General features: G+C 49.0%; 1 protein-coding gene across 1 annotated transcript in view; it reads left to right on the top strand.

Moving 5' to 3' along the window:
* The first annotated feature begins 8,215 nt into the window (after nt 1-8,215).
* LOXHD1 (lipoxygenase homology PLAT domains 1) overlaps nt 8,216-20,481 on the top strand; it is a 167,540-nt gene continuing 155,274 nt past the window's right edge. The window contains exons 1-2 of the mRNA XM_004380881.1: nt 8,216-8,342; nt 12,554-12,668. Coding sequence (XP_004380938.1) covers nt 8,216-8,342; nt 12,554-12,668 — 242 coding nt within the window. The remainder of the gene's footprint in view (nt 8,343-12,553; nt 12,669-20,481) is intronic.

The raw sequence follows: 20,481 nt of genomic DNA on the forward strand, positions 1-20,481 counted from the left end.
GTGACAGTTTTATTTCTCTAGGATATATTTCTAAGAGTGGGATTGCTGGGTCATATGGTATTTCTATTCCTAGCTTTTCAAGGAAGCGCCATATCGTTTTCCATCATGATTGTACATTTTACATTCCCACTAGCAGTGTATGAGAGTCCCAATCTCCTTGCAACCTCTCCGACATTTGTTATTTTCTGTTTTTTTGATTAGTGTCAGTAATGTTGGGGTGAGATGGCATCTCGTTATAGTTTTGATTTGCATTTCTCTAAAGGCTAATGTCATGAGCATTTCCTCATGTGTCTGTTAGCCACTTGAATGTCTTCTTTGGTGAAGTGTCTGTTCATATCCTTTGCCCATTTTTCAATTGGATTATTTGTCTTTTTGTTGTTGACTAAGACAAATTAGAAAGAAAGGCCAAGAGATCTCCTTCTAAAAATCATCCAGTGAAAACCCGATGAATCACAATGAACGGTACAGGACTTGGGGCTGACTCCACAGCAGCTAACAACACCACCACCAGTACCAGTTGCCTTCAAGTTGACTCTGACTTACAGCAACCCCACACGTGTCAGAGTAAAACTGTGCTCCATAGGGCTTTTAATGGCTGGTTTTTCAGAAGTAGATCACCAGGACTTTCTTTCGAGGCTCCTCTGAGTGGACTCAAACTTCCAGCCTTTCAGTTAGCAGCCGAGTATAAACTGTTTATACCACCCAGAGACTTCATTGGGAATATAAGGGTGAGCAAATACACATGCAGTCTCTGAACTCATGGAATGTGGAGGTTAATTGAAAAATCTGACAACAGAATGCTTAATTATAAACTGTGCTACAAAGGAACGCAAAGTGCTGAGAGAGGCTGACAGGTAGCCCTGACCTGGGAGTGAGCACCAAGATGCACTTCCCTGGAGAAGAGAAAACTGAGATGAGAGATGAAGGTTGAGGAAGGGTCAACTAGGTAAGGGGTAGACTGGGGAGTTGTGGGGGAAGCCGTGCCCAGGCTCTGTATGGGGAGAGAGCTTGGCACCACTGCGGAAGGGCCGTATGGCTGTGGCCAGGGAAGTGAGGGAGACACGGTGGCAGACAAGGTCGAGGCGGGCAGAGGCCAGACCATGCGGGAAGAGGTGGGTCTTGTTAACAGTTTTTTTTTTTTTTAATTTTATTTTATTGTTGTACTTTAAGTGAAAGTTTACAATTCAAGTTAGGCTCTCATACAAAAATCTATGCATACATTGTTATGTGACCCTAGTTGCTCTCCCTATACTGTGATAGTACACTCCTCCTTCCCACCACTGATTTCTCGTGTCTATTCAACCAACTCCTGACCCTCTCTGCCTTCTCATCTCACCTTCGGACAGGAGCTGCCCATTTAGTCTCATGCATCCACTTGAGCTAAGAAGCACATTCTTCACGAGTATCATTTTATGTCCCATAATCCAGTCTAATCTTCGTCTGAAGAGTTGGCGGGTCTTGTTAACAATTTCGACCTTTATTCTAAGAGAATCAGGTAGTTCTTGAAGGTTTTAAGGAGGAAGAGGAGCCGATCAGAGTTGCATTTAAGAAGCTCACCCTGGCTGTAATGGGGAGCAGGCAATTGCTGGGGACCAGAGTGCCTGAAAGGAGCCTTGGTGGCACAAAAGACTAAACGCTCAGCTGCTACCTGAAAGGTTGGAGGTTCGAACCCACCCAGTGGCTAGCAGCTCCACAGGAGAAAGACCTGGTGATGTGCTTCTGTAAAGATAAGAACGCCCCACCCCCCAAAAAAAAAAAAAACCCAAAAACCAAACTCGTTGCCTTTGAGTTGATTCTGACTCATAGGGACCACATAGACCCAATAAACATCACAGTCTAGAAAACCCTACGGGGGCAGTTCTACTCTGTCACATAGGGCTCTGTGAGTCTAAATTGACTCAAAGGTACCTAACAACAACAGAGTGCCTGAGGGAGACCAGTTAGGAGGCTGCTGGTGGTGGCGTGGACGGGGGTGGTGGGGATAGACCCTGGGGAACAGAGTTGAGAGCTCCAAGAAGATACATGGAATGAGCAAACAAATCAACAGATTTAGAGAAGTATGGGGTGTGGGGGAGGGGTTGAGAAGAAGGAAGGGGTCAAGGATGACACTTTCTCGGCAGATGCACGGAAATATCAGACACCTCCTGCCCTGGAGGATGGGATTGCTTGGTGGAGGAAAGAGATTATCAAGTATAACAAGACATACAATTGATAGTTTCAACCAAGTCACCAAATTATAACGGATACTGCTTCCCAAAGGAGGCACTAGGCATGTCCAGAACGGTCAGACAAATGTGATGAAAACCAGTTAAATTGTTTTTGGGCCTTTTACATAGGTCAAAGATAGGAAAGGGATGACAGAGTTGGTGAAATTGTTAATTTTGAGAAGAATTTCCATGTAGAGAACTGTACTAGGAGCCCCAACTTCATCCCCAAGGTAGAAGGATGGGTGTCAGGGGTCACTGCTACCTCCTGACTCCAGGCTTAGTGAGAAGGGCTTCAAAGGGACCATCCAGAGATCTTGCTATGTATTCCCTGCAGTTGGGTTGACAGAGGACTGGAGCCCCACTCTTGCCTGAGGAAGCTAAAGTGGCTCAGGGTGCAGGGCTGAGTCAGGAAAGTTACTGCCTGTGATTCCTGGTGGTAGGAACCTGGACCTAAATGTCAGCCAGGGTCCTAGGAGCACTAGTGGGGCAAAGCTGAGGTGGGTTGGGAACTGCCCATCCAAAGGAGACACAGCCTGAGGAAGGGAAGCCTGTCTGAGGGTGGCCTAAACCCACGGAAGAGTCAGCTTTAAACTTCCATGAGGCCCCGAGTGCAAAAAGGCCTCTCAGGAGGGTGACCCATGGGGATAGTGGTGGCTCGGTGGTATAATTCTCGCCTTCCATGTGGGAGACCCAGGTTTGATTCTTGCATGTAGCTATGATGCTGAGCAGGTTTTGATGGAGCTTCCAGTCTAAGATGGACAAGAAAGAAAGGCCTGGTGATCTAATTCTAAAAATCAGCCAATGAAAACCCTATGAGTTACAATGGTCTCATCTGAAATTGATCCTGGGGATGGTGCAGGACCAGGCAGCATTTCATTCCATTGAGCATGAGGTTGCCAAGAGTCAAGGATTGACTAGATGGTAGCTAACAGCTACCACAGAAGAGTGACCCAACCCTGGGGTGGGCATGGGTGGAGTGTGTGTCAGAACTTGCAGCTACCAAGAGAGGGCAGAGGTCAGATAGACAGAAGGCGAACCCCCCCCCGCCCCACCAAAGGCAGCTGCCCAGCTGCCCTGGTCCTGGCTGGGGAAGAGAGCAGAGAGGTCTGAGTTTCATGAGGATTGGATTGTGAGCTAATATGGTGGACTGTGCAGTTCTAATTACTGACATGAGGCAGGGTTTGTCACTTTGAGTGTTTGTAAACTTTTAAATTACCTGACAGTGACCAGAAAAGCCATGGACCTGTCCAAGTTTTTATATATTGTCAAGGGGAAGATTGTCCTCACCAAGCAAAAATAAAGACGCTTTTTAGCATATCCACGAGTGCTGCGTGTTCAATGTTCTGGTTATAGACCAAGTGATTACAGACGATGAGTGGGGTCCAATCACTGAGGTCAGAGCAAAGGGGAGGGGGCTGGGCTGGCTTTGAGAAGCTGAGGGAGGTTTTACAGAAATAACCAGTTGCCAGATCTTGGACTGCACCAGAGTTTACCAGTCAAAAGGGACCAAGCATCACAAACAGATCTGAATCCTGACAGTCGGCAAGGAGTGAAAGAGTTTCGTGGGCGTGGTTGGATGGGCTGGGATGGGGTGCAGCGGGTGGTGGGCTGGAGCAGTAGACAGTGGCCAGATTTTGGGGAGCCTTGTAAACAGGCCAAGAATTGGACATTTGTTTTCTAGGAGATGGGACAAGCAGAGAATATGTCTGGATCAGTTTTCTGGAAAAGTGATTCTGGCAGGAGTGCAGTGTGGATGATGGCCTGAAGCAAAGCAAAAAAGATACGCTGGGCCTAATGCTTTTGAGGTTCACCCATGTGGTAGCGTGTATCAGTACTTCATTCCTTTTTATTGCTGAGTGGTAGCCCATCATATAGATGCACCTCAAGTGTTCATTGGCCTTGGATGGACATCTGGATTGTTTCCGGTTTTTGACTATTATGAATAGAGCCTCTATAAACATTCACACATAGATCTTGAATGGGTATATATTATAATTTCTTCCAAGAGTGGAATTTATGAGATGTATGAGAAGTTTTTGTTTAGCTTTATCAGAAACTGCCAAACTCTTTTTTAAAACGACCATAAGATTTTACACCCCAGCAGCAGTGTTTGAGAGTTCTAGTCACTCCATGTGCTCATCAACACTTGGTATTGTTTCAGACCCTGTTCTCTTAATCATTGTGCTCTAGAGCTGAGGGATTCTCTAATAATACTTTTATTTGAAATTTTTGAGAAAACCTTTCAATAAACTTTTTATTGTTATTTTTCTATGAATGGACCCTTATGAAAAATAAACATTTTGTTATTGTTTTTCTCTGAACAAGCCCTCACTGCAAAATGAGTTTTCCTTAGTAATTTGCTAGTAATTGATGATCCCTTCCTAAAGAATCCATATGTAGTTAACAACAGGTGTCATACCAGATGTGGCCAGCAGGAGGCACGCATCACCCATAGTTAAACTTCACTCCTGTTCCTCTTCTAGGCTTTGAGCTGACTCTCTGGCGGTCCGCTGGAAGAATAGGGGAGGAGATGAAGTTGGTCTTCCCTGGGTGACGACTTTGGGGACAGAGATGCTTCCTCTGGTGGGGGACCTGAGTGGCTCCAGAGAGCTGGACAGGAACAAAGCTGGCCCCAGTCTTCAAGGGACAGACTTGGGTGTTGACTGCCCCTTATATGTTCTCTCTCCCTTTATCCCTGAACAAACCTTTCCCGCCTCTTGAAATGAAATTTCCCCTTTAGAGTCACTCTTTAGGGTAGAGCACACAAGCACATATGCTGCCTCCAGAAGGCTCTGTTTAGTGCACTCCAGCTACCTGGGAAGGCTGACAGTGATCCTTGCTCAGGCTACACATTAGAATCACCTGGAGCTTTGAAAAATCCCGGTGCCCAGGCCACAGCCCATACCAAGTAAATCAGACACTCTCAGGGTAGAACCCTCTAGGTGATTCCAGTGTGCGGCCAGGGCCGTGCGCCCTGGGATTGAGCATTGCTTAGCCTCTCCCGTTATTAGCCCAGACGAGCTTGTCAATTAGCGTGTTCACCTGGGAGGGTAGAGACTACTACGGCTTCCAAATTTTAGTGCATTTAAGAATCACCCAGGGGCTTGGGTGTTGTTGAAAATGTAGACTCCCAAGTTTCACCTTCAGAGATTTTGATTCTAGAGGCCTGGGGTAGGGGCCTAAAGTGGGCATTTTGATGAACTCCTCTGGAGAGTCTAATCCAGGTGGTCCCCGAGTCACATATGAAGAAACATTGACAGAGAGTGGCTCTGAGGGGAGGAGAGCAGAACGGGGGAAGGGGATGTGGCGGCCAAGGGTCCTAGGCATGGGGGCTCCAGGCTAAGCACATGGCCAGGGAGCTCAGATCGGGGCAGCGTGCTGGTGGGAACTGGACCCAACAAAAGGAGGAGATGGTGAAAAGTCTTGTGACTGTTGCACACTAGTCCCTCTGCCTTTGTGAATTTGCCTCAGGCTGGGGGCCTCAAGCTTTACTGGGCTCTCCTGCCTCCTCCCAAGGACCCCCCACTTAGACTTCCGAGCAGGCCCCTTCTCAGGTCTGGGTTTTGCAGCAGAGCCTAGGGCTGGCCCATTGCGGTGGCCTCCGACTGGGTGACCTGCCCTGGTCTGCCCACTGTCTGCCTGCACCCACTGTCCAGTGCTGCGGAGCGTCAGAGCTACCAGGTAGAGAACCAGAGCAGCTCTGCCATCAGCTGACCCGCAATACCATCCAGCCACACCTGGATGTCTCTTGTGATGGGGAGCTCTCTGCCACCCTGGCAGTGCCCACTGTCCCAGCTTTCCTCCTGGACTGGGTTGAAAGCTGTCTTTCTGTAACCGCCATCTGCAGGTCCTAGGACTACCCTCTCAGCCACACGAGATTAGTCTAGTGCTTGTTCTACAAGATGACCTTTCATATTTATAAGGGCAGCTCTCTTAGACCTTTGAAATATCCGCTTCTCCAGCCAAACGTGCTCAAAATGATATACATTCTGGAACACTCGCTTTATCAATATATCACTTAAAGTGTGGTCTCTCTTCAGCCCCTGCTGTTTTCCTTGTGGGCTCTGGGCCTTGTTTTCAAGCCTACTTTATAGATCCGCCTGTACTTCGTTTGTTTCTTTGTTCATTCATTCGTTCATCCATCCACCCATCCATCCATCCATCCATCCATCCATCCATCCACTGAACAAAAGCTCACTAAAGCCCACTGTGTGCCAGGCACCGTGATAGGTACTGGCGAGGCAAAAATGAACAAGATAGAGATGACCCCTAACCTCACTGAGCTCATGGTTAGGGGACTAACAAGTAAACAGGGCCTTACAATACAGTCCTCCCTCCCAGGAAATTGGGAGGAAGCAGAGGGTTCAGTCTGTTAATTAATAGCCCCTGGTGGCTCCTGTGGGCCGTCCTCTGGGCTGGGCCCTGCAGAGGGAAGGACGACACAGGAGTCCTGAAGGAGGGCTTCTGGAACAATCTGAAATTATAACAAAGCATCAGACACCCCATACAGAAGAGGAAAGAAAGATTCTGATTAGGAGTCATGGGCATTAATTAAGCCTCTACTGTATTCCAGAAGCTTCCGCTTCCTGAGCCCTTTCTTCAAGGGCTCTGTGTGCTTCAATCTTCACAGGACCAGGAGGAGGCAGGGCCATCACTTCCTTTGTGGATGAGGAAACAGAGGCCTTGCCCCTGGTCTCACAGCCAGGAGGTGGCAGAGTCTGACCACATCACCCTGGAAGGATAGCGGGATGAGAGTTTTGAGTGAAATGACATTTTCTACCACTTCACAATTTACATAGAAATTTTACAGCTTGTGTTATAAGAAATCTTAATAAAATCTTAATTAAATGCCTCAATCAAATCTTAATAAAATCAGCAAGGGAGAGGAGTTTCATGACCGCAGACAAACTTTGTTTGCTGATTGAGGGTGAGAGGTGTCTCTGGGCCCCTGTTCTAATTCAGAATTCGGGGCTGTGAGTGGAGGAGGGAAGGAATCAATCAGGTTGGAGTCTGGGGGGGCCTCTGAGGGGATTTTGATCTTTCCTTTGACAGTGCAGAGAGCAATACTGTAAAATGAGAGTTTATGTGACGACAGACGCTGGCTAATCTCCCCCCGGGCTGTCTAGGCCTTGCTGGGGTCACCGGAAGTTGCAGCAGGCTTCCCCAGGGTCCTTGACCTTGGTCGGCTGCTGTGGTTGGGCAGGGCTGTCCAGGACTTGGTAAATGCTTTGTGGGGGTGCCAGAGTACTTGTCAAAGCTCAGTGTATCCAGTCTTCCTGACCCCTGTTCCAGAAGCAGCCTGAAGAGATGGAAGCAAGGAGGAGAGAGAGAGAGAGAAGGATTCCATAAGAACCCTTCTTGCTCCGTAAGACGATCGGGGCCATGAATAATGGAGAGGAAACGGAGGCTCTGCCCTCCTCAGGAGGCCCCAGGAGGCCCCGGGCCCTGGGTGGTTGTTCACAACCCTCATGGGCTGTGAGGTTGGGGGATCCCCGTGGCGGGAGGCCCCTACCCAAAGCCAGGTGGCCTGGAGGGGTCCTGGGTGGCCTCCCTGCTGTGAGGCCAGGTGAGAAAGAGATGCCAAGGGTTTGATGTTACCTGATTCTCCGTGAGGGGAGGAGAGGGGCCGGTGAGGTGGGGCGGTGAGTAAGGAGGACAGCCTGCCCTCAGTCCCCATGAATAAGTGATGAGGCCCAAGGAGAAAGCTCGGGGCAGGTGCAGAGGAGGAGGAGGCGGCTGGCACAAGGGCAGCAGAGGAGGGGAGAGGACAGAAAGGGCAGAGAGAAAGCACCAGTTCGACTCAGAGGCCAGTGGCGGGGGGAGCAGGAGGCACGCTCTGGTCACCGGGGACCCAAGAAAGACAGGCCACGCCAGCACCCCCAGAGGTGAGCTTCGGGAGGCTCCTGGGTGTGGGGGCCCAGAGAGAGGTACTGCAGGTCCAGGGAGGTGCAAGGATGCAGGCCTGGTGAGCCAGGACCACCAAGGGCCAGGAAGGGGTGGCCGACAAGATGATGCCCCAGAAGAAAAAGAGAAAGAAAGACATCAACTTCTTGGCCCTGTATGAGGAGGAGCTGCTGAACTATGCCTCTGAAAACGACGAGGAGGAGCTGGAGCATGAGTACTACAAGGCCAAAGGTGCGCACAGCTCCTGGCCTGGGGTGGGCGCAGGGCAGGGCGTGGGGCTCGGAGGACCTTGGTCTTGCTCAGGGGGAGCAATTTTAGGATCCCAGTCCAACCCCCTTCTCACCAATTACCCTGTTTTGTCTATGCTACATCCCCTTGGGTGTAGTACATAATACCCAGCAGGCGTTAAGCTGAGCAGTGGTGGTTCTGTGGTAGAATTCTCACCTTCCAAGCAGGAGATTTGGGTTCAGTTCCCAGCCAACGCACCTCATGTGCAGTCACCACCTGTCTGTGAGTGGAGGTGTGTGTGTTGCTCTGATGTTGAACAGATTTCAGCAGTGCTTCCTGACTAAGATGGACTAGGAAGAAAGGCCTGACAATCTACTTCATTTGAAAGTCAGCCAGTGAAAACCCTATGGATCACAACAGTTTGATCTACAACCAGTCACGGGGAGGGTGCAGGACTGGGCAGTATTGTGTTCCATTGTGCATGGGGTTTCCATGAATCGGGGGCTGACTTGACAACAACTAACAACATCAACAACAGGCACTGTGCTGGGTCCCCGGTGTACAGAGAGGAGAAATAACTTGCCGTTAGTCACAGCATCATGTACAGATTAGACTAGAACCACAGTGTTTGCCTTCTTTAGTTCCTGCAAGTCCCAAGAGCCACGTTCCTGCCTGGCCTCCTGTGGATGTGGTCTGTGTTGGGCAGAGCACCCTAAACTGCCTGGGCTTTGAGGGATGTTTTGGGGAGGAAGCCTGATACCTCATCCTGTGCCCAGCAGAGTTGGAGTCTGTTGCCCACTATGGCTAATGGAGGTGGGCAGCGTGGTGCTGTTTGAGGAGACGTCCTGGCCCATGTGTGGAGGGCAGCTGGTGCTCTGGACCCCACCGCCTTGTCCTTTCAGCCTCATCTTTCTTGGAGCTGTATGGGAACTGCTTTGAAATACTCCACCTTCTTGCCAGGTGAACCAGAGAAGTTGTATACTGGGAACCAGGGGCCAGTTTTGGCTTGCAGAGCTATTTTGTTTGGTCTTTACAGTGTTTTAAAATATTTTTGACAGTGAATGGGCTTCCAGCCTGTCACAGTCTCCACCACTCCCTATCATTTCACGCTAGTTTTATTGATCACCTCATACAATGTTTTATTCATTGATACTGCCTGCCTGGTCCATGAAGGCATTTAAATTCTCAGAGCTTACTCCAGGTTGGTGCGCTAGTCTCTGTAAGCACCATATTCATTCATTCATTCGTTTGTTCGTTCATTCAACAAATATTGATTGGATGCCTGCCCGTGGGCTTCCCATCCTTCCCTTTCTCCCTCCTCTTATCCTACTTTTGAAAGCCCAGCTCAGGTCCCACCACCTCCATGAAGCCTTCCTTGATTCCAGTCCACTGTGAGCTCCTTGATCATATCCAATTCTTCGTTATTCCATTGTTTCATGCAAGTCTGCGGTGTTAGGCTATATCCTCAGCCCCCTGAACTTTGTACAGATGGATCCTGCTTTATTTGTCCGTACTCAGCACAGCCCCCAGCACAGACCCAGGCTCAGAGAAGGTGGGTGCCGCTGTGGTATCATGAGGGCTGTGGCTCAGGTGGAGCCCCTTTCCAAGCATGGTGTCCTGGGCGTCTCTCGAGGGTGGAGGTGTGGGAAGGAAGGAGGGACCTGGAACAAGTGAGGTATTGCTGCCTTCTCCCAGCACCCCTGCTCCCAGCTCTGACTGTGTCCTGTGGGGAGGGGCTTCTGAGGCTAGACATTGGGGCAGCATACCTGTCAAACACTCCCAGCTTCCGGCACCAGCTGGGTGGGCCGACCCTTGGAGGATTCTCCCGGCCCACATGGCTGCAGTTGGGAGGAAACAGCCCCTCGCGCCTCTCATGGAGGCCCTCTGACTGCTGCCTGCTTCTGTTCACGGGCTGTGTGTGCCTCAGTGTGCCTTGAAGCTCCTTTCCATCAGTTCTCACCTTTGATCCCTAGGATCCCCGAGAACAGTCAAGGCAGGTGTGCCTAGCCCCATTTCACAGGTTAAGAATACCAAGGCTCTGAGACATGGAGTTGAGCAAAGTCACAAGCAGGATAGAGAACTAGAACTTCAAATATCCTTTTCTCTGGCAAGTCCTCCATTTCATCTTACGATGCTGCCAAAGATAATCATGGCAAACTCTTACTTAGCATTTACTATGCACCAGGCACTATTTTAAGCACGGTACGCATCTTAACCAATGTAAACTTTACAACAACAAACGAGGCAGGTGTGATTTTTCCAATCTTCTTTTTCAGGCGAGGAAACTGAGGCACAGAGAGGTTAAGTCACTTTGGCCAAGATCACAAAGTTAGTAAGTCGCAGAGTCAGGGTTTGCATCTGGCTGGTCTAGCTGGTCCTTGCTCTTGTACTGCCCAGTCATGACTGTGGTAAAATAGCTGAGGGAGGCCACGCGGACATGTCTGAGACACGGGTTCTCGGACTCTCCAGTCCGCTGCAGGGCCCTGGCGATAAGTGTGGATGATGTTAACAGTGGTCACAAGCTACACTTAAGCTGTACCGTAACCGTCACTCTCTTGGTTCTAGAAGTCCTGGGTGGTGCAAATGGTTACCGTGGTCAGCTGCTAACCCAAAGATCTGCACTTCGAGTCCACCCAGAGGTACTTTGGAAGAAAGTCCTGGTGATCTACTTCCAAAAAAATCAGCCCTTGACAACTCTATGCAGTAGTTCTACTCTGACACACCATGAGTCAGGGTCACCATGAGTCAGAATTGACTCAATAGCAACTGGACTGGACTGAACAGTTCTAGAAAAACCGTTTCCCACTCCCTCTGAGCTCCAAGTTCTAGAGTTACATGGAGAATCTTGGTGATTGATTGTGATGAGGAGGAAGGAGACGGGCAACAGGAAAGGTCTAGGTTTTCCTTTACTGTTCTCTAGTTTTTCCTGTTCTTGAACTTCAGATAAACGGAATCATACAGTGTACATTTTTTTACATCTAGCTTCTTTCACTTCTTTCACACTCTTATAGCTGAGAGATTTATTCATGTTATGATATGCTATGTAGTTCGTTCTTTCTTATTGTTGGGTAACATTGCATTTTATAAATACACCACAATCTATTTAACCATTCTATTGTTGACGGACACTTGGCCTGTTTCCAGTTTTTAGCTATTATGAAGAAAGCTGCTACAAATTGCATACGCATCTTGCTGGCTCCCCACCTTATGTGTTCCGTCTTCCCAACAGAGAGACATTTTTTTTCTCAGCCTTTTTGCTACAGACATGTGCGTTGGGTTCCCCCAATCAGCTGTTCCAACACAGGGCTTTGACTCAGAAGGGAGCCATATAACGGACCAGGCTAGGAACCAGGAATTTATTTGGGAGACAGGAACAGCAGTGGGAGGGGGAGGTGACAGAGGGGTGCTTGCTGGTCTTGGCAGAGTTCCCGTTGTTCTGGGCTGGGTGGGGACATCAGCTCTTCACAGGCCGGTTCTGTGCGGGGATTCTGGGAGTTGCTCCTGGAAGCTGAGTCTAGGGCGTGTGCCGCCAGCCTTTCCAATGCTTCTGTAAGCTTTTGAATATTCACAATGTTTTCTGCTTAGTAAAGGCGCAGAGCTCTCATTGTCCTGCTGCCCTGCAAAGGACAAGTGTTGACAACAAACAGAACAAAATTCAAGGAGCTGAAGAGAGGGGAAATCAGTGCCCTGGTAAAGAGGGCACCCTGGCAAAGCCCTGCACCCCCAGCCCTGGGATGGCGTATTCTGAGATGGAAACAGCAATGCTCATGAAGCCATGGACGGTGTGGGCAGGCATTGTATGCAGGGCAGACAGGAAGTTGAGTGCTAGGTACAGGTTCCAAAGAAAGCTGTGTCCAAGAGGACAATGTGCTGTGCTGGAAGAGTCACAGACTGGGCATTGGGAGGCCTTGGCCCAGGCTCTGGCATTGACACTGGGTAGCGTGTGACCTGGATTGGTCTCTCTGCCTTCAGGCCGCTCACCTGTAAAGCGAGTGCACTGTATTAGGTGCGCCCTTCCGGTCTCGGTCTCACAGCAGAGCCTGGTGTGGCTCTGACCCTGGGTCAGAGGCTTGCGGGTATAGCCAGGGTTCCAGGAGTCCTCTTTGGGCTGGGCATCCTCCGGGGTCTGGCAGGAGTTGTGGCTTCTCCGAGCCTGGTTAGGATTCTGTGGCTTCTTCTGAGCCCACAACCTGTCTTCTGCTTTGCTACTTCAGTGTACGAGGTGGTCACCACCACCGGGGATGTTCGCGGTGCAGGGACAGATGCCAACGTCTTCATCACCATTTTTGGAGAGAATGGGCTCTCTCCCAAGCTCCACCTCACCAGCAAGTGAGTACCCGTGCAGCCTGGGTGGGGTCCTGGGCCAGTGGTCTGGGAAGATGGGGTTCTGGAGCTCAAAGCTGGCCTGCTTCTGTACAGGCATATTAAGGGGTATGGGGCCTCTGCTAAAGGCAGACCAGGTATCAGACAGGTATTTTCTGTGCCCTCTTGTCAACCTACCTTAGCCTCCCCCTTGATTTTTGTGGACAACAATGCCTAGTTTCCATCTCAGAATTCCTGAGAAGCCCTTGATGTTAGAGAGTAAACACTCAGGACCAAGAAACCTGGGTCCAGGGCCAGCTTCACCACTGACCTGCAATCTAACTTTGGCCAAGTCTCTTTGCACCCAAGGTCTCAGTTTCCTCATATGTCACCTGGAAGTGATGAATCCCCTTTTTACAAACTCGCAGGGCTGTGGGGAGGAGGAAACGAGATCATGCATGCAAGGGAGTTATGAGCTTAACATGCCCTGCACAACAGCCTCACCCAGGGACCAGCATCGTATCAAACCTGCTAGTCCGCTATCGCGCGCACCAGTGAGCATATGGATAACGTGTGTGTGTCTGTGTGTCTGTGTGTCTGCGTGTGAGCAAGTATGCGTTTCTGTAAATGTGCTTGTGTGTGTGTCTGTGTATTTGATGTCTGCTTGTGCACGTGTGGAAACCCTGGTGACGTAGTAGTTAAGAGCTACGGCTGCTAACCAAAAGGCTGGCAGTTCGAATCTACCACTCTCCTTGGAAATCGTATGGGGCAGTTCTACTCTGTCCTTTAGGGTCACTATGAGTCGGAATCAATTCGATGGCAACAGGTTTGTGCATGTGTGTGTTCGTGTATGTATTTGTGTATGAGTACTTGGGTGTGTGCTTGTGAGTGTGTATGTGTGTGTGTGTGTATCATATCCTCCATTTCTTATAACCCACTAGGAGCAGGGACTGCTGGCTCCTTTTTGCTCCTTTCCCTCCATGACACAAGTGCACATGCAGATATACACATAGCAAGACATGAGGACGCTTTAGCAGAATCATGGGATCTCAGAGATGTTTAGGGGCCCTTAGGGATGGTCTAATCCGTTGGTTCCAGACTGTGCTAAGTGGAACAGGATATTGGTCAGTTAGTTCTGGACCCACCATGTTCCCATCTTTCTCCATCTTTTTTGATCTCTGGTCATCTTACCCAGAGTTTCTGAGTATGATTCTATTTAAGCTAAAGCTTCCGCGGTTACTCCTCTCCAAAAAAAAAAAAAAAACCCAAACCAAGAAAACCACTATTCTATGCCAACCTACTCATTTTATAGATAGGGAAACTGAGGCCTAGAGAGGTGCAGTGAGTAGCTCAAAGTCGTGGGGCCTTTTGATGGTAAAGCTGGTCCTCAAACTCCAGGCTCTTGAAGTAAATGTTGTCCTCGACCATGTGGCTTTGTGGCCCTGGGGGGTTAATAGGAGACTCCCGTTAGGTCCTCCCAGCCGGTATATCACCTCCAGGGGTATCCGTGGACACCACAGAAGGGTGGGGTCCACAGGCCAGGAGATCATCGAACTCTGTGCTGAGCAGGCTGACCAGTCCCCGTGTCAATGGTTTACTCAGAATGTGGGCTCTGGCATAAAGGCTGCAGCGCTGAGGCAGGTGTAACGTCCTATTTTGTCCATTTCTGCAGAACAGGGTACCTGCCTTCTTGTACTGCTTACCCTGCCGAGTGGCTCGCTTGTGGAAGTCTTTTCCCTCGAATGATGTGGGCACGGTAAATAGAATACATGAAATGCCCATTGTTTTTGCCATGCGTCCCCTCCAGAGTGCCCCCCTGCAGGGAAAAGCCACTAGACTCTCGGGAGTTGGTCAAGCTGGTTTATGGAGCCCCAGCCTATCTTTTTTAAAAAAAAAGAACAGTCTTCTCCTTTTGTGGTGGTTCCTCACTGTCCGTCCTTTTATGCATTTGGTATCTTCAGATTCTTCCTCCTCACCTTTTTCACAGGTCAAAACATCCTCCCAGGAAGGGCCTCAAGAGTCACCTTTACCCTCATGTGATCTGTCACTGAGTCCCCTTTCCCAGGGTTTGACTTTCAGTCTTCTCTCTCAATTGGGAACGAAAGGCTGCATCACCGGTAAAGGGGTCTGGGAATCAATGAGCTGGTAGGGCCAGGAGGTCTTCCTAAAAACAAGCAGACAAAACAGTTGCCGTTGAATTGACTTGGACTTATGGCGACCGCATGTGTGCAGAGTAGAATTACTCCATAGGGTTTTTAAGGCTGTGACCTTTCAGAAGCAGATTGCCAGGCCTTACTTCTGAGGTTAATAGTCACACACTTCACTTTTTGTACCACCCAGGGAGTCCTGGAGGTCTTGCTGTTGTTGTTGTGTGGCCGTTGAGTCTATTCTGACTCATAGCAACCCTACAGGACAGAGTAGAAGTACCTCATAGGGTTTCCTAGGCTGTAATCTTTAAGGGAGCAGACTGCTGCATCTTTCTCCCATGGAGCAGCTGGTGGGACTGAACCGCTGACCATTAGGTTAGCAGCTGAGTGATTAACCATTGTGCCACCAGAACTCCTGGAGTCACATGTAAGCAGCCAGCTTGTCCAAGCTAACCCTCTGAACAGGAACCACCATCTCCCAATTACTCCATCGATTGGCTGATGGGGTCTCTGCCTATATTTGTGCCATGTTCCAGGCTGGGCAGCAAGAGCACGGGTCTGGGCAGACCCCGAGTCTGGCTAGTGAGGAGGGCTCTACAGAAGCCCACAGCACCTGTCACTTCAGAGGTGTGGGTCCAGCTGGAAGCATCAGCTGGATGTATCCTGGAGAGGCTGGAGTGGTGATGCCTAAGAGATGGATGGGTCTGGATAATCAGGGCTAACGTGAGGGTCTTCTTTGGACCGCCAGTGTCTATACCAGTTCTTTGCAAATAGTCGGAGCTCAGTCACTGTTAGTGGTATCAGTGTGGCTAGAGTGAGACTTTATAGAGAAGGAAACTTAATCTGGGCCTCAGGCAATGAAGAAGACTCAGTAAGAGAGGGCCAGAAAGAGGGTATTTTAGACCTAAGGGAACAGTTTGCAAAAGGACAAAGGTGGCAGGAGCACCTCAGCCCACAGGTGCTGGGCAGAGACCAGCCAGCTGTGAGTGGAGAGCTGTGCTGGGGGCACAGAGGAGGAAGGTCAGAAAGGCAGAGTAGTCCCAAGCTGTAGAGGGTTTGAAAGCTGGTCAGTGGAGGCTCGACTTTCTAGGGTGGGCCAGAAAGATGAACGTGACCGTGGTGAGGAGGACAAGCGGGGAGGGAGGAGACCAGAGGCCAGAAGCCAGTTAGAAGACTACCGCAAGGACAGAAAATTCTACAAAGAGAATTACACAGACCCTGTCCTCGTCGTCTAAGACCCCTCCAGTTCACGATGGAGACCGTGAGCCTGGGAGGGAAGCAGTGCTTTCCGCGGGATTCCGGGTTGCCCGGGAACATAACCCAGATACAGATGACAGCTGAGTGAGCGCTTGGTGAGACTGAGATGCAGTCAGCTCAGCCTGCTCCCCCTTCACCCCGTCCCTGGGGTCTGGTCTTGAAATCTCCTCCCTACCCCCACTGTCTGCTACTGTTTCTACCTCTCCCCACTGTCAACCCAACCTGAAACCAAGGTTCTTTTCCTTGCTTTACGCACGTACACATGTACACATGGGTATGCACAGTTGTTATTCATTAGGGACAGAAATAAGGAAATGAGGCCCCGCTGGAGGAGAGAGCACACAGCTACCCACGGGGGTCAGCAGGTGGGACCACCCGCACAGGGGCTGTAAATGCTGTAAATAATCCGGGTTGTTTTGACTGAAGGTGCAGTGTCAATATTCGCACACAAAGGCAGTGAAACAAAGAAGCTTATTAGTCACAGGTCCTAAAACGAGAGAGCATATGAGCCAGAGGAATGGATGGTCCCCCATCCCAGGACAAGAGAGAGAGACAGAGACAGAGAGAGAAGCAGTGAGCATCTATTATAGGGTATTTACGGTGGAGGTCACTAGCTTATGTGAGCTTAGTTCTAAGTGGCTATTTGTAAAAGTAACCCAGGAAAACAAGGCGGGAAGCTAACGGTGGGAACTCTAAGATTGGGGTCTTATCTAAGTGTTCAGACCTTGCGTGTGTGCTGGTCTAGCATGGCCTCTGATGCCTAGGCAGCAGCTTAGAGTGGCTGCTTCTTATCACAACACACACAGAGACCCCAAGGCATTCTGGTGTGTAACAGACTTTACTGATAGCTTCAGGTGCCAGAGAAAAAGAGTTCAGGTCACAGCAAACAACTTAAAATGACATAGTAGACCCCCTAGTCTTAAAATTCAGCCCCAGCCTTTCTTGGAATTTCTCCCTGACCCCTTTCTCTGAGGCAGCCTCTGGCCATGTCTCTCACCCCACCTTTCTCTCCTGCCTCTCCCCTGTTCCCTGTTTTCTATCTCACCCCTCAATTCCTGCTCATTCTTGTGCCTTTTATCCCATACCCGAGGGCTTCACCTTCCACCCCTAAATGGCTTATCAGGATTTTTTTTTTTTTTTTTCAGTATAAAGACATTTCCTGCTCCAAGAGGAACTTTGGTGCCAGATGTTAAAATGGTGATTTTTTCCCACCCTCATGGCCTGGTGACTAAATTCTTTGTATGCACCGGATCCGCTTAGACAGCAGAGGTGTGGCTCGCTGGTTAGCTAACCCCACCTCAAGCTTCTCCTCCACCCCTAGTTAAGTGCCAGGATTAAGGCCCCCAGAGGAAGCTCCGTTCTTCTGGGTTCCCTCCTTCCCTTCCCAGTTATCCCTGACCACCCTCAACACTGGGTCACATGTTCAGATTATGGCAAAAAGATGGGATCTCATGTATCTTCTGAATCACTGTTATCCTATTGAGCACTCACCATCTCAGAGTGTCAGAGAAGACCTGGCATTTTACTCACCGGCTTTGCCTGGCTGGCGGCTAAGATGCCCTGTGCTGCTGGGTGGGGGTCTCCGCTGCATGGTGGGCACTGGCCTGGGCTGCATTAGCCTTTGTCTGACTATCACCTAGGAGCCACAGTGAGGTCACAGCTTCCCACAAGGAAATGTGAAGAAGTCTGTAATTCTGATGCTTCCTTTGACCAGGGACCCTCTGTTCTTTGCTATTTCCACCCAACACCAGTCAATTTTCTGAAACCCACAGGAAATTTAGATTTGATTTACTGGAAGTGGGGATTTCGGAATCTGGTCCCTAAGTGGGTTGGGGATGTGGGTCGTTTGGGATTATCTCGGCCCCTCCCCAAATGAAGGGAGTTGGTGTAGCCCTGTCTCTGCAGCCTCTTTCTTTCTCTCTCCTCAAGAGACCACCACGACCCAGAAGGGCTTTCCCTTGTCTTCTATCTTGTAAAAACGATGGGAGATTGCTTCACATTCCATAATACCCTGAAATGCTCCAGTGTGGTTCTGAGACACAATGTGTAGCTCTCCCTCTGCCTCTTTCTTCATCCACCCGGGTAGAACTTTGGCCCCTGGCTTCCCTCCTTTCCTCTGCCTCCTTCCCCTACTTACCACGTCTACACATAGGTGACTGTAAATCACCTGATTGATTACTTAACAAACACACAGGAACAACCGCATCCCGATTCAACTTGGTCACGTGGGGAGGTAACACACATTCTTAGATAGGCCTTTCTGAAGTGGCAGGGCGCCCCTTGACGAAGTGGCCCCTGCTGGAGCTTCTCTTCCATAAATCCTGTCAGAAGCACCCCAGAAAGCCTGCTGCTTTTCTTCCAAGCCACATCTTGTTGTTGATGTGGGTCCCAAATCCTACGCACCCTCAGAAGATGAAGTCCAGCAACCCAGGAGCCCATTCCAAAGGCTATGCCACAGGCAGCCTGCTGGCGGAAGTGGGAGGATGGGGCTGCTGAAACAAGGGATGGTGTTTTTTTCAGAATTACAAAAACAATACATGTTCCACTTGGAAAATTTTTAAAAATGTATAGACAAGAATAAATAATTAACACCTTATAATAGTTTTACCATCTACACCCAGTATTTTTGTATAAATCCTTCTATTCAATTGTTTTTAAATGAAGTTGGTATCCTGTTTGTATTGATTGTTCTGTTTGCATTGATTGTTCTGTTTGCACATTCTGTTTCTCACCTGCTTTTTCTTTTAAGCCTATATTATAAACATATTTCTGTCTTATTATTCTTTTTTTATTGCGGTAAGTGTACATGTAACAAAACATTTGCCGTTTCAGCATTCTTCACAAGTACAGTTTAGTGACATAAATTATGTTCATCACGTTGTTCAACCATCACCCTTACCCACTCCCAAATTATACCATCACCCTGCGGCGTATCCCCCAAAAAGTGAGACTTCTTCCCTGTCCCTCTTGCCTGCCCCCAGTATTCTTTTAGAATATGATTTTTAATAGCTGCATAATATGCCACCACATAGCTGCCCAAGGTGACTGTTTCTTTTTTTCCCATACAAAAATTTACACATACATTGTTATGTGACTCTAATTGCTCTCCCTATACTGTGACTGCACACTCCTCCTTTCCACCCCTGTTTCCCCATGTCCATTCAACCGGCTCCTAATACTCTCTGCCTTCCCATCTCACCTCCGGACAGAAGCTGCCCGTTTAGTCTCTTGTGTCTACTTGAGCTAAGAGGCACACTCCTCACGAGTATCACTTTAGGTCCCACAGTCCAGTTCAATCCCCGTCTGAAGAGTTGACCTTGGAAATTGTTTTAGTTCTGGGCTGATAGAGAATCCAGGGGCCATGCTTTCTGGGGTTCCTCCAGTCTCAGTCAGACTGTTAAGTCTGGTCTTCTTACTAGAATTTGAGTTCTGCACCCCACCTTTCTCCTGATCCATACAGGACTCTCTGTTGTGTTCCCTGTCAGGGTGGTCACTGGTGGTAGCTGGGCACCATCTAGTTCTTATGGTCTCAGGCTGATGATGTCTCTGGTTTATGTGGCCCTTTCTGTCTCTTGGGCTAATACTTGCCTTGTGTCTTTGGTGTTCTTCACTCTTCTCTACTCCAGGTGGGTTGGGACCAATTGATGCATCTTAGACGGCCACTCACTAGCTTTTAAGACCCCAGACGCCACTCACCAAAGTAGAATGCAGAACATTTTCTTAATAAGCTTTGTTATGCCAACTGACTTAGATGTCTCCTGAAAGCTTGGTCCCCAGACCCCTACCCCAGCTACTACGTCCCTTGAAGTGTTTGATTGTATTCAGGAAACTTCTTAGCTTTGGTTTAATCTAGTTGTGCTGACTTCCCCTGTAGTGTGTGCTGTCCTTCCCTTCACCTAAAATAATTCTTATCTACTATCTAGTTATTGAATAATGCTCCCCCTCCCTCCCCACCCTCGTAACCATCAAAGGATGTTTTCTTCTGTGTTTAAACCTTTTCTTAAGTTCTTATAATGGTAGTCTTATACAATATTTGTCGTTCTGTGACTGACTAAATTCACTCAGCATAAGGACCTCCAGCTTCCTCCATGTTATGTTTCACTGCTTCATCGTTGTTCTTTATCGTTGAGTAGTATTCCATTGTGTGGATATACCATAATTTGTTTATCCATTCATCCATTGATGAACACCCAGGTTGTTTCCATCTTTTTGCTATTGTGAACAGTGCTGCAATGAACATGGGTGTGCATATATCTGTTCGTGTGATGGCTCTTATTTCTCTAGGATATATTCCAAGGAGCAGGATAGCTGGATCATATGGTACTTCTATTTATAGCTTTTTAAGGAAGTGCCAAATTGATTTCCAAACTGGTTGTACCATTTTACATTCCCACCAACAGTGTATAAGTGTTCCAGTCTCTCCACAACCTCTCCAG

Source organism: Trichechus manatus, unplaced genomic scaffold (genome assembly GCF_000243295.1).
Source record: "Trichechus manatus latirostris isolate Lorelei unplaced genomic scaffold, TriManLat1.0 scaffold00078, whole genome shotgun sequence".
In the NCBI taxonomy this organism is placed as follows: Eukaryota; Metazoa; Chordata; class Mammalia; order Sirenia; family Trichechidae; genus Trichechus; species Trichechus manatus.